We start from the raw sequence: 17,072 nt of genomic DNA on the forward strand, positions 1-17,072 counted from the left end.
TAATCTCACTTCCAAGAAGGAAGGAATTACACTAAAAGCCAGACCTATTGAAAACATTAAAAAATAATAATCTTTCTTTTAGGATTTAGTTATCCGTCTGACTGATGATACCGATCCATTTTTTCTATATAACCTTGTTATATCTGAGGAAGATTTTCAGAGGTAATTAAATTTGTTTTTCTGGTTTTTTAAAAATGTTTGATTTAGTTTTGAGAGAGAGAGAGAAACAGAAACCAAGTACGAGTGGGGGAGGGGCAGAAAGAGAAGGAGACACAGAATCCAAGCAGTCTCCTGGGTGACCTGACAGATCATGACCTGAGCCAAAGTCAGACGTTCAACCAACTGAGCCACCCGGGTGCCCCAGGATGTTTTTGAAAGTAAATATTTCACAGCTTCCTGGAGTTCTGCTTCAAGCAGCCCAGAAATTTGGAACTTCAGCTAAGTATATTGACCTTTTCCCTCCCACTGAATAAATTCTATAAAAATCAAAGTTCCCTAGCTTAGTTCATGATTATAATAGGTGTTCAGTAAATTAAAAAAGGATATTTCAGGGTTTTAATTACAATTAAAGATAGTAATTATAAATTTTAAAATTCTCTTTTCTTGTCTTCTATATAGTTTAAAATTCCAGCAAGGCCTTCTGGTAGACTTTTTAGCTTTCCCACAAAAATTTATTGATCTCCTTCAGCAGTGTACTCAAGAACATGCCAAAGAAATTCCAAGGTAAGTCTCAGGAGAGCTCTGCATCATTAAAATTCTCTCAAGACAGACTCTTCTTTGTAAGACAAACTGATGGCAAAATATTTTCTATGTGTTAAAAGTACCCCTGTCTATTTTTAAAACTGGGTTTAGGGCTCTATTAAATACCAGATTTTAAGGAATCATGGTTAAAATCAGAAATATTTACCCCTCAATTTTCATGTCTTGACAGAGCCACTGAAATACTTAACATCATCAAATATGTGTTGGATGATAATAAACTTGGAAAAGGAGAATAAGATTTTGTGTTGGTGTCTATTCATATCTACATATGAATACATATATAAATTTACGTATACATATACACATACAAACACGTGTATATTCGTGTGATGCTAAAGCCTGATCCTTTCACTGCAGATTTCACCAACCTTTTGTCCTTTGGTGTCACCAATTGATGATTGTTTGAATCAATTATTTCATTAGGAATTACAAAGTTATGCATTTTTAATTTTGCCATTCTTTTTATATTAGGTATAATTTTTTTTATAAAGAAGAACTTCATCTGTTTGGGCTATTTGATTACTCTGAAAATTCATACAGGAGAGGATAAATGCTTAATTCTTTTAAATTGCCAATTTTTAGAGTAAAGAGTTGTTACTCTAGTTACTACTATGTGCTTTCAGTGGGTTTTTGTTTTTGTATCTGTCTTTCATAATGAACTCAGGGACATTTGTATATTCACTGTTTCAGTGAATTCTTTTTCTGTTTCTTGCCCAGTTTTTCCATTTTACTATTTATATCAGTTTATTCACTTTAACCATTGAGAGTCCTTTTATGTTGGCCCCTCTGATTCCTATATGCCCCCTTTCCTGATAATTCTAATTATTGATGATGTGCTAGAGTTTATGATTCAGTGGGCAAGTTTCAGTGTCTCATAAGTATTGTTATGTTGTGACCCTTTCTTTTCAAAGGTTTTTGCTGCAGTTAGTTTCTCCAGCATCTATTTTGGATAACTCCCCTGCCTTCTTAAATGTGGTAGAGACCAATCCTTTTAAGCATCTCACACACTTATCACTAAAACTTTTACCTGGAAATGATGTGGAAATAAAGAAGTTTTTAGCCTGCTGTTTGAAAAGTAGCAAGGTAAGATTTAAATTTATTTTTTTAAAAAATAAGTACCAAAAGTCTCTGATAAATCACTGAAAAGCTATATTGCTATTAGTTTCTGTTTTCAGAGTAAAGTACTTTTAAAGATGCCTATGTAAGGAATTTCTTTTCTTTTCTTTTCTTTTTTTTTTTTTTTTTTTAGTCAGGGTACAGTGAGGATAGAATTGGACCAAAAATTGAAAAACTAGGTTCCATTGTTTTTATTAATTTTCTGTAATCTGATGCAGTTCACTTAAGCTGTTGGTGTCGTGGTTTTATCAGCTTATAGATAAGTATGAGATATCTACTACCTTATTGCACCTGTCTCAAATGAGGAAAGATGTGTGAAAGTGTCTTAAGAATATTACAGAGTGCTCTTTGACTTTGTAAGGTATATGCAGCAAAGAAGCAACATTGGGATGCCTCTTAATAGTTTTCACAAAGTCTTTAGTCAAATGCTATAGATTAGAGCATCTCAAACTTAATGGTACAGAAATCCCCTAGGTGTCTTGCTCATTCAGATTGTGAGTCAGAAGGTTTGAGGTGGAAGCTGAAATTCTGCATTTTTAACAAACTGCCAGGGTGATGCTGACACCATATTTTGTTATACTTTGAGTAGCACAGCTAGAGATGATTAAATTGTAAACTGCTTAATTTTATTATTTTTATAAATAGGAAGAAAAATTATCATTGATGCAATCACTAGATGATGTTACTAGGCAACTGAATTTTACACAGAAGGTAATTCAGATTTCATTTTGTCTTTGTAAGTCATCCAAACATTGGCTCTGAATTGCTTCTTGAATCTTATCTAGGCTTTTGTGTATTAATTTTTAAAAACATGTTGTCTTTGATTCTTTCTCCTTTTTGCCACCCTTCCCCTACCAATAAATTATCTTAATCTGATGCTTTCTCTGATATTTGATTCCATCTAAACATTTCTGTTAACTTCAGTATACAACACATTCCTTCCAAGTCTTCATTAAATAATATATAGTTCCTGTCACATGCTTGTCGCTCTTTTATTCACCTCATTCCTCCTGTCTAGAATGACTTTTCCATTCGCATCTTCTAAATCTTTCTTTTCCATACTTGTGTTATGAATTATTTTGATAGGCTCATCATCATTTCAATCATAGCTACTATCTTTTTGCCCATACCCCTTGAAAGTAAGGACCAAAGTATCTGAAAGTGGCATGGCTTCAGGCGGAAATTGTCCTGCACAACATAGCCCATCCAGGAACCTATGTTACTAGGTTTTAGGTATATTAATGAACCACTCCTTATGACTGACTTGCTTTACCCTGGGTAGACATTTACATCTTTTTATCAGAGGAGAGGGTTTGGTGGTGAAGAGCCAGATTTAACTAAAAGGTTAAAGATAGTTAAGCTTGACTTCTGGGCCATGCTAGCTCTAAAATTGCTTTTATTCTAATCTTATTTCTTCAAATTAAAAAAAAAATAATCTGTGTAGGAAAAGGCTTTGAGTATATTTTGGAAAGCTTGTGACTCCTTTTCTTTAATTTCCTTTGTAAATATTGCCATGTTCTATGCTAATAACATTCACAAGACTGTCTTAATATTTTATATTGAACTCTAATACAGACCTTATCAGAAAAAATCCAAGAATTAGATAAGTTACAGAATGAATGGGCATCACACACAGCTGCATTGTCAAATAAACATTCCCAGGAACTAACAAATGAGAAAGAAAAGGCCTTGCAGGTATGAACATTAAAAGAAAATAGAAAATTATTTTTTTGTTGCTGTTACTTTGTTAGTTGTAAAAGTAATATATGTTTGGTTTAGTATGTTCAAACATTACAGAAGTATATGAAAAATTGTTTCTCATTAAAAATCTTATTATCCAGAGATAATTTATAAACTTTTTGATGTATGCTTTCTAGAGTTATCTCTCTATATGTAAATAATGTGTCATTTAAAAGTATATATTTATAAGTTTAGAAATACGGAAATTATGAATGTATACACATAGTGGGTTTTGATTTTATTCTGTGCTAATGAGGTCCTACAGTATATATTGATTGTAACTTTTTTCCTATGTAACATGACAGATCATTCTTTTTGAGTTAAACATTCCTTTTTAGTGGCTGCATAGTATTAATTATTTGGATATAACATAAATTATTTAACTACTTACCTAAATGATGGACATTCTTTGTTCTAGAAGTGAGATTGCAGTATACCCATATAAGATATTAATGGATATTGCAGATTTGCCAGCCAGGTCATACCAAATGGAACCTAAAAGATAGTGTATGATAGTACTTATTTCCTCATATTCTTTGTAAAAAAAATTTTTATTACGTTTTTTATTTTAATTCCAGTATAGTTAACATACAGTGTTATATTAATTTCAAGTGTACAGTATAGTGACTCAAGAATAATCTACATTATTCAACTACTGAATAATGAAAAGTGACCATCATGTAAAGTCTATTCTTTAATCTCTATCACCTGTTTCACCTATCTGCCCCTGTACCTTCCCTCAGATAACTATCAATTTGTTTTCTATAATTAACGGTCTCTTTCCTGATTTGTCTCTCTTTTTTTTTTTTTTTTTTACCTTTGTCCATTTGTTTTGTTTGTTTTTTTTTTTTTAAGATTTTTTTTTTTTAACGTTTTATTTATTTCTAGGAGAGAGAGAGAGACAGCGTGAGCAGGGGAGGGTTAGAGAGAGAGGGAGTCACAGACTGAAACAGGCTCCAGGCTCTGAGCTGGCAGTCAGCACAGAGCCCGACGCGGGGCTCGAACCCACGAACCGCGAGATCATGACCCAAGCGAAAGTCGGACACTTAACCGACTAAGCCACCCAGGCGCCCCATTGTTTTGTTTCTGATATTCTATATACGAGTGAAATCATACAGTATTTGTCTTTCTGACAGACTAATTTCGCTGAACATTATACTCTAGCTCCATCCATGTTGTTGCAAATGGCAAGATTTCATTCTTTTTTATGGCTGGGTAATATTCCATTGTATGTATATGCTACATCTTCTTTATCCATTCTTCTATTGGTAGATACTTTGGTTGCTTCCGTAATTTGGCTATTATAAATAATGTTTCAATAAACATAGTGTGCATATATCCTTTTGAATTAGTGTTTTTGTATTCTTTGGGTAAGTACTTGGTAGTGTGATTACTGGATTGCAGGGTAGTTCTTTTTTTTTTTTTTTTTTTTAAGTTTACTCATTTTCTTTAGTAATCTCTACACCTAACCCAGAGCTCAAACCCATGACCTAGAGGTCAAGAGTCGCATTGCCTTCTGACTGAGGTTGCCAGGTGCCCCTGTGGGTAATTCTATTTTTAATTTTTTTGAGGAACCTCTATCCTCTTTTCCACTTTGCACCAATTCGCAATCCCAGCAGCAGTGCATGAGGGTTCCTTTTTCTCCACATCCTCATGAGCACTTGTTTCTTGTGGTTTCAATTGTAACCATTCTGACAGGTGTGTGAAAGGACACTTCATTTGTACTTTTGATTTAGGCTTCCTTGATGAATAATGTTGAGTATCTTTTCATGTGTCTGTTGGCCATCTGTATGTCTTTGGAGAAATGTCTGTTCATGTCTTCTGTCCATGTTTTCATAGGATTGTTTGTGGTGTGTGTGTGTGTTGAGTTGTAACAGTTCTTCATGTATTTTGGATACTAACCCTTTATTATATATATATTATTTGCGAATATCTTCTATTCAGTAGGCTGCCTTTTAGTCTTGTTGTTTCCTTTGCTATGCAGAAGCTTTTTATTCTGATGTAGTTCCAAGAGTTTATTTTTGCTTTTATTTCCCTTGCCTCAGAAGACCTACCTAGAAAAATGTCGACAACCAGTGTCAGAGAAATTATTGCCTGATCTCTCTTCTAGGATTTTTATGGTTTTAGGTCTCACATTTAGGTCTTTAATCTGTTTTGAGTTTATTTTTGTGTATGGTGGAAGAAAGTGGTCCCCTTCATTCTTCTGCAGGTTAGCTGTCCAGTTTTCCCAACACCTTTTTTTGGAAAGAGTATTCTTTTTTTCCCATTGGACTTTCTCTTCTGCTTTCTCATAGAATAATTGACCATATAATCGTGGGTTTATATCTGGGCTTTCTGTCCTGTTCTATTGATCTTTGTGTCTATTTTTATGCCAATACCATACTGTTTTGATTACTACAGCTTTGTAGTGTAATTTGAAGTCAGAATTGTGATACTTCCAGGTTTTTTTTTTTCTTCTAGATTGTTTTGGCCTTTCAGGGTCTTCTGTGTTTCCATACAAATTTTAGGATTATTCTAGTTCTGTGAAAAATGGTGTTCATATTTTCATAGGATGGCATTTAATGTCTATATTGCTTTGGGTGCTTTAGACATTTTTTTTAAGTTTGTTTATTTTGAGAGAAAGTGAGTGCAAACAGAGGAGGGAAGAGAGAGAATCCCATGCAAGCTCTGCTCTGTCAGCCCAGAGCCTGATGCAGGGCTTGGCCCCACAAACCTCAGCATGACCTGAGCTGAAATCAGGAGTTGGACACTTAACTGATTGAGCCACCTAGATACTCCAGTATGGACATTTTAATAGTATTTGTTCTTCCAGTCCATGAGTATGGAATATCATTCCAGTTGTTTTTGTTATCTTCAGGTTCTTTCATCAGTATTTTATAGTTTTCAGAGTATAGATCTTTCACCTCCTTGACCAAGTTTATTCTAAGTACCTTATTTTTGATGCAATTGTAAATGGGATTGCTTTCTTAATTTCTCTTGCTGTGCTTCATTGTTAGTGTATAGAATACAGTGGGAGGGTGCCTGGGTGGCTCAGTTGGTTAAGTGTCCAACTCTTGATTTCATCTCAGGTCTTGACTTCAAGGTCAGGAGTTGAGGCCCAAGGGTCATGACTTTAAGCCCTGTGTTGGGTTGTGAGTTGGGGGAGGGGAAGAGGGAAGGGAGAAAGAAATCCGGTGCATTTCTGTATGTAGATTTTGTGTGCTGTGACCTTACTGAATTCATTTATTCATTTATTAGCTCTCCACTTCTGGTGGAGTCTTTGGGTTTTCTGCATATAGTACCATGTTATCTGCAAGTAGTGAAAGTTTTATTTCCTTACCAATTTGGATGCCTTTTATTCCTTCATCTTGTCTGATTTCTGTGGCTAAGATTTCTAGTACTATATTGAATAAAAGTGGTGAGATTGGACATACTTGTGTTGTTCTGATCTAAGGGGGGAAATTTCTCAGTTTGTCACCATTCAGTATAATGGTAGCTGTGGGTTTTTCATATGTGGTCTTTATTATGTTGAGGTACGTGTCCTCTAAACACACTTTGTTGAGGGTTTTTATCAGGAATGGATCTTGTACCTTCTCAAATGATTTTTCTGTGTGTATTGACATGATCATATGGTTTTATCCTTTCTGTTATTGATGTAATATATTACATTGATTTGTGAATTTTGAACCACCCTTGCAACTCAGGATTAAATCCCACTTGATTGTGGGGAATAATTTTTTAAAATGTATTGGCTTGTATTTCTTTTTTTTTTTTTTTGCAATATGTATCTTTATCTGGTTTTGGTATCAGGGAAATACAGGCCTCCTAAAATGAATTTGGAACTTTCCTTCCTCTTCTGGTTTTTGGAATAGTTTGAGAAGAACAGTTATTCACTACTCTCTAAATATTTGGTTGAGTTTACCTATCTATGAAGCCATCTGGTCTTGAACTTTTGTTTGTGGAAGTTTTTTGAGGACTGATTCAATTTCATTGCAGGTAATCATTCTGTTCAAATTTTCTAATTCTTCCTGATTCAGTTTTGGGATATTATATGTTTTTAGGAATTTATCCATTTCTTGTAGGTTGTACAGTTTGTTGGCATACAGTTTTCCATAATCTTTTATTTAAATAAGTTTTTTTATGTTTTTATTTATTATTGAGACAAAAACAGCACGAGTGGGGGAGGGGCAGAGATGGGGGAGACACAGAATCTCAAACAAGCTCTAGGCTCTCAGCTGTCAGCACAGAGCCCAATGCAGGGCTCGAACCCACAAACTGTGAGATCATGACCTGAGCCAAAGTCGGATGCTTAACCAACTGAGCCGCTCAGGCGCCCCTCCATAATCTTTTATAACCCTTTGTATTTTTGTTGAGTGGTTATTTCTCCTTTTCATTTCTTTCTTTCTTTCTTTTCTTTCTTTTTCTTTCTTTCTTTCTTTCTTTCTTTCTTTCTTTCTTTCTTTCTTTCTTTCTTTCTTTCTTTCTTTCTTTTTCTTTCTTTCTTTCTTTCAGTTTGTATATTGTTTATTTCTGTTCTAATCTTTTTTCTTTTATTTTGAGAGAGAGAGAGTGTCCATGAGCAAGGGAGGGGCAGAGAGAGAATTTCAGGCAAGCTCTGTGCTCAGTGTGAAGCCAAATGCTGGGCTTGAGATCGTGACCTGATCTAAAACCAAGAGTTTGATGCCCAACCAACTGAGCCATACAGGTGCCCCTCTCTGCTCTAATCTTTATTACTTCTTTCCTTCTACTGGTTTGGTGTTTTGTTTGTTCTTCTTTGTCTTACTCAGGTGTAAGGTTAGATTGTTTTTTGGGGGTTTCTCTTGCTTCTTGAGGTAGGCCTGTATTGCTTGCTATAAACTTCCCTCTTAGAACAGCTTTTGCTTCATCCCAAAGATTTTTGAACAATTTTGTTTACATTTTCATTTTTCTCCACGTAATGCTTGATATCTGTTTCGTTTTTTGGTTGCCCCGTTCATTGTTTACTAGCATGTTATTTTTAACCTCCATATATTTGTTGTCTTTCCAGATTTTCTCTTTGATTTCCAGTTTCATAGCATTGTGGTCAGAAAAGATGAATGTAATGACTGATTTTTTTAATTAATTGAGACTTATTTTGTGGTCTAATATGTGATCTATTCTGGAGCATATTTTATGTGAAAAGAATTTTTATTCTGCTGTTTTCAGATGGAATATTTTGGATTTGTCTGTTAAATCCATCTTGCCCAATGTGTTATTCAAAGTCAATCAAAGTGTTTCCTTGTTGATACTCTGTTTGGATGATCTGTAAGTGGGATGTCAGAGTCCTTTAATATTACTGTATTATTATCAATTAGCTCTTTTATGTTTGTTATTAGCTGCTTTATGTATTTGCGTGCTTCCATTGGTGCATTACGCATAATGTTGGGTGCATTAATATTTACAATTTTCATATCTTCCTGTTGGATTGTCTCCTTGATGATAATACCATGTCCTTCTTTGTCTCTTGTTATAGTCTTTGTTTTAAAGTGAAATACCAGTTTACACTGCCATTCTGGGGTGCATCGTAATAATGTGCATTTTTTCATATGAATACTGACCATTTGAGTATTCTCATGTGAAGTTCAAGAATTCTCTTGCTTGTTCAAATCTTCAGCCCATTTTAATTTATAACGTGTGTGTGTATATATATATGTGTATATATATATTAATACGTATTTATTTTGAGAGAGTGCATGAGCAGGGGAGTGGCAGAGCGAGGGAGAGAGAGAATCCCAAGCAGAGTCCACAGTGTTAGTGCAGAGCCCCTACATGGGGCTCTATGCTTGGAACTGTTTGATCATGACCTGAGATGAAATCAAGAGTTGGATTCTTAACTGACTGAGTCACCCACGTGCCCTTTGCCCATTTCTAAATTGGATTTTTAGTGTTTTGCTTATAGATTTGTAGGAATTTTTTGCATATTCTTGACATGAGTCCTTTGTCAGATATATGCATTGTGAATGTTTTCTGTGGCTTGCCTTTTTCATTCCTGTATGGTGTAAAGTAGGAATATTATGTCTTTATCATTTATCATATAAACATTTACTCCCAGCCTGTTTTTGACTTTTACTATTATCTTTTGCTGTATATAGTTCTTTTTATTTTAATGTCATCAAATCTGTCAGTCTTTTTCTGGTTTAAAGCTTCATTTAATGTTTGGAAAGCTTCTGCCAACCAAAGACTATGAGAGATTTTCCTCCAGTATTTTCTTTTAATACTTACATTGTTTTTTTGTTGTTGTTGTATTTAACTTTTTAAAATGTTATTCATTTTTGAGAGCAAGAGAGAGAGTGCCACGTGCGCAGGTGTGCACATGCATGAGCAGGGAGGGGCAGAGAGAGAAGGACAGAGGATCTGAAGTGGGCTCTGTGCTGACAGCAGCGAGCCTGAGGCAGGGCTTGAACTCACAAACTACGAGATTGTGACCTGAGTTGAGGTTGGATGCTTAACCAACTTTGCCACCGAAGCACCCCTGTTGTATTTAACTTTTTAATCTGTTTGGAATATATTTTTGTGGAGGGCAGTGTAAGATAGGTATTTTTTTGACATAAAATTAGTCATTTGTTCCAATACCATATTAGTCATTTGTTCCAATACCACATATTCCACTGATTTAAAGTGCAACCATTAATATATATAGTAAATTCCTTTGTATTTGAGCTTGTTTCTGGAGTATTGGAGAGAACTAATATCTTTGCAATTTTTTTATCCACTAGCAAGAATATGTTTTTATTTATTCAGGCCTTATTTGTTTAAAACAGGCTTATAGTTTACTTTTTATTTCCCACTTCTTTCTTTTTTTCTTTTCCAGTTCTTACTAGATGTTGTCTAGAGACTTTACAGTGTTTTGCTCTTAATAAATTGGACCATCTAATGCCCCACCAGTGATAATTTTGTTTGTTGCTGATGTATATTAATGTCACACCCATTAATTGTAGATTATATTTACATATTGTAATAGTTTTGAAAGTGATTCTCTTGGGTTTTTCAGGTAAATATATAATAAAATGAGAGGTTCCCTGGTGGCTCAGTTGGTTGAGCATCCGACTTTGGGTCAGGTCATGATCTCATGGTTAGTGAGTTTGAGCCCCACATCAGGCTGTGTGCTCACAACTCACAGCTCGGATCCTGGAGCCTGCTCTGTCTCTGTCTGTCTGCCCCTCCCCTGCTCATGCTCTGTCTGTCTGTCTGTCTCTCTCTCTCAAAAACAAATTAATGTTAAAAAATGTCAATTTATGTTTTCTTAATATTAATGTCTTTTTTCCTCTCATACAGAGAAATGCTAATTAATGGTGGAATACTTTCCTCATTCCATCCTTTTTTTGGTAAATAACTTAAAATATTTTCCCTTCAGCAATGATATTTGCTCTGTGTCTGAAAAAGTTTTCTTTTGTTCCTTACTTCTTAAGAGTTTTAATCCAAAGAGTGCTAAGTCAGATAAAGGGAATCGGGGGGATTTAATCAAATGATCATGCCATTCTTTTAACTTGTATCTAATAATAAATTATAATGGATTTTTGGGGCACTTAGGTGCTTCAGCCAGTTAAGCATCTGACTCTTGATTTCGGCTCAGGTCATGATCTCATGGTTCTTGAGTTTGAGCCTTGCATTGGGCTCCTGGCTGACAGTGCAGAACCTGCTTGGGATTGTGTCTCTCTCCCTCTCCTTCTGCCCCTTCCCTGAGCTTGCTCTCGCTCTCTTTCTCTCTCTCTCTCTCTCTTGCTCTCTCTCTCTCTCTCTCTCTCTGAAAATAAATACACTTAAAAAATGGTAAGTGTGGAACCATCTTTGAATTCCTAGAGTAATACTTAGTCAAAGAGAAATTTAATATCTTGTTGAATCAATCTATGAATGTTTAATATAGGACATTTGTATTTACATTTGATCCTTGAACAGCATGGGGATTAGTAGTGCCAACCCTGCCTTGCAATTGAAAATCTCCATATAACTTGATTCCCCAAAACTTAATTCCTAATAGCCTACTGTTGACTGGCAGCCTTATGAATAATATAAATCACACATATTTTCTATGTTATGTGTATTGAATGCTATATTCTTACTATAAAGTAAGCTAGAGAAAAGAAGATAATGTTAAGAAAATTATAAGGAGGGGACACCAGGGTGGCTCAGTCGGTTAAGTGTCTGACTTTGGCTCAGGTCATGATCTCACAGTTCATGAATTTGAGCCCCACATCAAGGCTCTCTGCTGTCAGCAGAGAGCCTGCTTCAGATCCTCTGTCCCCCTCTCTTCTCTCCCTGCCCCTCCCCTGCTTGTGCTCTCATTCTCTCTCTCTCTCAAAAATAAACACATTAAAAAATTATAAGGAGGAGAAAATACATTTACAGTACTGTGAAAAACAAATTCTACGTATAAGTGGATCTGCACAGTTCAAACCTGTGTTGTTCAAGGGCCAGCTATATATTTATAGTGAATTTGGTCTGAGATTATCCTTTGTCTGAACCCTTAGTCTATATGTTAAAATTATGGACTATAGGCTATGGTGTTAGAATTATGCTAGTGTCATGAAATGAAAACATTTTCCAGTTTTTTCTATGCTTTGGAACTGTCAAAAAAACAAGGAATTATCTGTTCCTTGATGGTATGATAGAATTATTTAGCCTCTTATCATTTGGATCTGGTGCCTTTTTGAGGCATTTATCTTTCTTTTCCCATTTCCTCCATGATATTGGTCTGCTTGGATATTCTGTCATTTCTTTAGTTTTGCTAATTTATATTTCCTTAAAGAGCCATGTATTTCACCAGTGTGTTTAAATGTATTAGAACAGTGGTGTCTGGGTGGCTCCGTCGGTTAAGTGACCAACTTATGCTTGGGTCATGATCTTGCGGTTCATGAGTTCGAGCTTCACATTGGGCTCTGTGCCACAGCTCAGAGCCTGGAGCCTGCTTTGGATTCTGTGTCTCCCACTCTCTCTCTGTCCCTCCCCTGCTCACACTCTGTCTATCTCTCTCTCAAAAGTAAATAGAACATTAAAAAAATTTTTGTAAATGGATTAGTACAATATCATACACATTGTGTTATGATATTTAAAAATTTTTTTTTAAATGTTTTATTTATTTCTAGGAGAGACAGAGAGAGAGACAGCGTGAGCAGGGGAGGGTCAGAGAGAGAGGGAGTGACAGACTCTGAAACAGGCTCCAGGCTCTGAGCCGGCAGTCAGCACAGAGCCCGACGCGGGGCTCGAACCCATGAACCACGGGATCGTGACCTAAGCAAAAGTCGGACGCTTAACCGACTAAGCCACCCAGGCGCCCCTGTGTTATGATATTTAAAATCTTCATATCATTTCTCACATGTTCTTAATTTGTTTTGTCTTTTTTGGGGAGAAGTAGAGAGAACACATGAGTGGGGGAGAGGGGCAGAGGGAGAGAGAGAGAAAGAGAGAGAATTAAATCTTAAGCAGGCTGCACTCCCAGCATGGGGTCCAAGATGGGGCCCAACTGGGATCCTGACCTGAGCTGAAATCAAGAGTTGGATGTGCAGCCTTAGCTGACAGGCCAGCCAGGCGCTCATCTTTTTTTTTTTTTTTAAATGAGACTGGATGGTTTGATTTTTTTTGTCCTTTTTGAAGAATGAGTTTTTCTTATATTATTTCTATACTGTTTTTTCTACCTGTTCACTAATTTTTGTCATTTCAATTTTTTTTGGTGTTTTCAAATTCTAAAGATGCACTTATAAGTGCATTTGTTTATGACTCCAAAGTGACTGAGGGAGTTGTTTGTTTTTGTTATTTGTTATTGCATATTCTAATAGGATTGTGAATCAGTTCATTGAGAATTTAAAATTGGGCCACTGTTCTCTTCTTGTTGATATTCTATAGGCAGTGCTTTTAAAATTTTAGTGTGCATCAGAATCACCTGCAGTAAACAGTAGAAAATCAGAATCACCTGCAGTAAACAGTAGAAAATGTGAATGTTGCCCTATCCCTCACACTTCACTCTTTTTTAAACCAAAACTTCAAAATTCTAATGATCATTGGATAAAACCAGTACTTTGTTTTTACTGCCTTTATTGCCTTCAATGTATTTGATTACCTTCTTTGACAGTTACAGTTAGCAGTTTTACCAGTTTACTCTTTTTATTCTTCTTGATTGCTCTTTGAGTGTTTTTTCCAGCACTGCATTTTCAGTGTTTTGTGAACTTTTTCTGTTTTTATCTCTTTGGTTCCCTTCTTCTTTCCATTTTTCAAAAAATGAGGGAATTTTATTTTATTATTTTAATGTAATTTATTGTCAGATTGGTTTCCATACAACACCCAGTGCTCATCCCAACAAGTACCCTCCTCAGTGCCCATCACCCACTTTCCCCTCTTCCCACCCCCATCAACCTTCAGTTCTCAGTATTTAAGAGTAAAAAATGAGGGAATTTTAAAGTAGTTATATAAAATATTCAAGTATTTTATGAGGGAGACACTCCCCTGTGGGAATTTTTGAATAGGTACAAGTTTTTTGGAATGTAGTTTTGGAACTTGTATCAAGTTTTATACTTGTTTACTTTTTTTCCAGCTGTGATCGATTATTAGGAAATAATCCAAATTTTAGATGTATGTCTGTGTATAAAAGCAATCAGTTTTATTTCTAATTATGAAAAATTGGAAAGTTCATGTCCATAGTTAATGTAGGGTTTAAATGAATTATAGTATATCCATAGAATGGAATATTGTGCAGCTGTTAAAGTGTTACTGAGTGTTTTAGTGGTATGAGAAGGTACAAGTGCTAAAGGAATAAGAATCATGATTAAATTGTATAAATGGTTTAGTCTTAATTAGTTAAATATGTGTACTGTGTGTATGGGTGATGTCGGTATAGATTTATTAGGAATAGATCTAAGTATTTTCATAATCAGAAAAATGTACTGTAGTTTTGAAAGGTATTTAGAATTTGATAGTGTTCATCAGTAGAAATTATTAAGATAGGCTTGTGGTATGATTCAAACAGGCATGAGATTACATGGTTATTACCATGTTCAAGTTTTATCATGGCCTCTGGGTGCCTGGCTGGCTCAGTCAGAGGAGTGCATGACTCTTGATCTCAGAGTTGTGAGTCTAGGCCCCACACTAAGTGTAGAGATTAGTTAAAAATAAAATTTTAAAATAAATAGATTTTATCATGGGTAAAATGTAGCTACTAAATGTAAGACTGAACTAATGAACAATACCTTGCTGATTTTATAAACTTAGGGCTTTTTTATTATAAATATATGTGCTGTTGTACAAAGCTGAAATAATAAATGATACTTAAAGTGAATACTGAAAGTTCCCTGTGTATCCACTTATTTACTTTTAATACAAATAGGTTCACGCTGTATTATTGTGCAGTTTTTAACCTAATCATGTCATTCTTCCCTTAACTTGAAGACTATTATTTTTAAATATATGTGGGTTTAAGAGAAGCAGGTATTAAGAACAAGATCATAATGGTAAATTTGCCTTTGTTGACCTTTCTCCTTCATGAAATCCATTATTGAAAATCGAGCCTCTTTAAAACAGGGAAATTTTATAATTATATAGAACAACTAAGGTATTTTTTCCTTCAAGTTTTCCTATATTTGTGTGTGTTTTTTAAATTGTGGTACTGTATTTTTACATAATAGGTACAGGTACAATATCAACAGCAGCATGAACAACAGAAAAAAGATTTAGAAATCCTCCATCAACGAAACATCCAGCAACTACAAAACAAGTTATCTGAGTTGGAAGCAGCTAATAAAGACCTAACGGAAAGGAAATATAAAGGAGACTCTACCATCAGAGAACTGAAAACAAAATTGTCTGCTGTTGAAGAGGTATTGAAGTTTGGATTTGTTCCCCCCACCCCCAATTTAAAATAGTGTTTTAATATGGTAACTTTATTCGTTGTGTGCATGGTGTTTCTCTGATGCTTTGCAAGGATCTCTTGGTGGTATTAGGGCAATCAGTTCAGACATTGCAAAAAAAATTGAGCATCTAAAATCCGATAGAAAATGATAATTCAGAACAGAACTGAGGTAAAATTGGATATTTTCAGTTAGGGTCTTGAGGAGCAGACCATTGGCACAGTGATCAATGTACTTTTAATATCCTCCCAGTGTCTACGTCTCCATATGCTCAACGTTGACAGGGCTGGCTCTTTCAGCCTCCTAACATAGCAAACTATAGGAAGTTGTATCTGTAATAATAATAATAGCTAAGCTTACTGAACACATGCTGTGTGATAGGCACTCTGTAACTATTTTACTTACAGTAACCCATTTAATTCTTGCAACAGTTCTTTTAAAGAAGTTATTATTATCCCCGTTTTTCAGATGATAAGCTAAGGCACGTAACTAGTCACGTAACTAGTAAGTGCAAGAGCAAGGATTGGAACTCTGTTATTTGCTTGCCTTAATACTCCTTGTTCTTCAGGCAACAGAGACATTTTTTTAAATCTTGCTATAGTGACACATTGTTGATGCTTTGGCCCTGATAATAGACTCCTTCCTAGCATTATTATACATTGATGTCATGAATTCATCAGTTAAATCTCGCATATTTAAAGATCATCAGTATACTTGGTTACTTGAGCTCATGACCCTTCCAATTCCATTTCACCAGTCTCTTGTGCTTAGGAAACTCTAAAGCCTGACTTGAGAATTGCTGCCATTTATTATTTACTATGTACCAGGCATTAAGCTAAGCAAATGCATTAGGGTTTTTATGAAAATTAAGTAATTTATGAAGTGTTACTTTTGTTTTACAAATGAGGGAACTGAGATTTAGGTTAAAATAATTCATAAGATTAATCAGAAGGACCTAGATTTGTATTCAAGTCTATCTGATAGCAGAGTCTGCTTCTAAAACCACTATGGCATAATACTAGAAAATTATTTTATAAAGCTTTTGTTAAAAATGAAAGTTATCTAGGAATACTGTATACTGGGTTTGTGTATGCTGGCTGTATTTGGTTGATGTTAGCTGATCTGTCCTAGATTTCACCCAGTAACCTGTTTTTGTTTTTTTGTTTTTGTTTTTTTTAACAAATAGTTTATAGTCAAATTGGTTTCCATATAACACCCAGTGCTCATCCCCACAAGTGCCCTCCTCCATACCCATCTCCCCCCTCTCCCCCACATCCATCAGTCCTCAGTTTGTTTCTCAGCATTCAAGAGTCTCTCATGGTTTGCCTCTTTCCCTTTCCCCCACCATTTCCCCCCTTCTTCTCCCCCATGGTCCTCACTTAAGTTCCTCCTAATCCTCCCATACGTGCAAACGTGATATTTGTCCTTCTCTGCCTGACTTATTTCGCTCAGCATCACACCCTCAAGGTCCATCCATGTTGCTACACATGGCCAGATTTCATTGTTTCTCATTGCCATGTAGTATTCCATGGTATAGATAAACCACATCTTCTTGATCCATTCGTCCGTTGATGGACACTTAGGCTCTTTCCATGTTTTAGCTATTGTGGAGAGTGCTGCTAT

General features: G+C 35.4%; 1 protein-coding gene across 5 annotated transcripts in view; it reads left to right on the forward strand.

The window, feature by feature from the left end:
* Positions 1-17,072, forward strand: part of SASS6 (SAS-6 centriolar assembly protein) — a 55,760-nt gene that overhangs the window by 12,353 nt on the left and 26,335 nt on the right. For 2 of the 5 annotated variants that reach the window (XM_039228424.1, XM_039228425.1), the window contains 6 exons: positions 83-162; positions 619-723; positions 1,674-1,845; positions 2,524-2,589; positions 3,454-3,573; positions 15,228-15,419. In XM_039228424.1, coding sequence (XP_039084355.1) covers positions 83-162; positions 619-723; positions 1,674-1,845; positions 2,524-2,589; positions 3,454-3,573; positions 15,228-15,419 — 735 coding nt within the window. The remainder of the gene's footprint in view (positions 1-82; positions 163-618; positions 724-1,673; positions 1,846-2,523; positions 2,590-3,453; positions 3,574-15,227; positions 15,420-17,072) is intronic. The other 3 variants (XM_039228426.1, XM_039228428.1, XM_039228427.1) reach the window with 2 other exon arrangements.

The sequence above is a fragment of the Hyaena hyaena genome, unplaced genomic scaffold, assembly GCF_003009895.1.
Source record: "Hyaena hyaena isolate Hyena2069 unplaced genomic scaffold, ASM300989v1 scaffold_32, whole genome shotgun sequence".
NCBI classification, from domain to species: domain Eukaryota; kingdom Metazoa; phylum Chordata; class Mammalia; order Carnivora; family Hyaenidae; genus Hyaena; species Hyaena hyaena.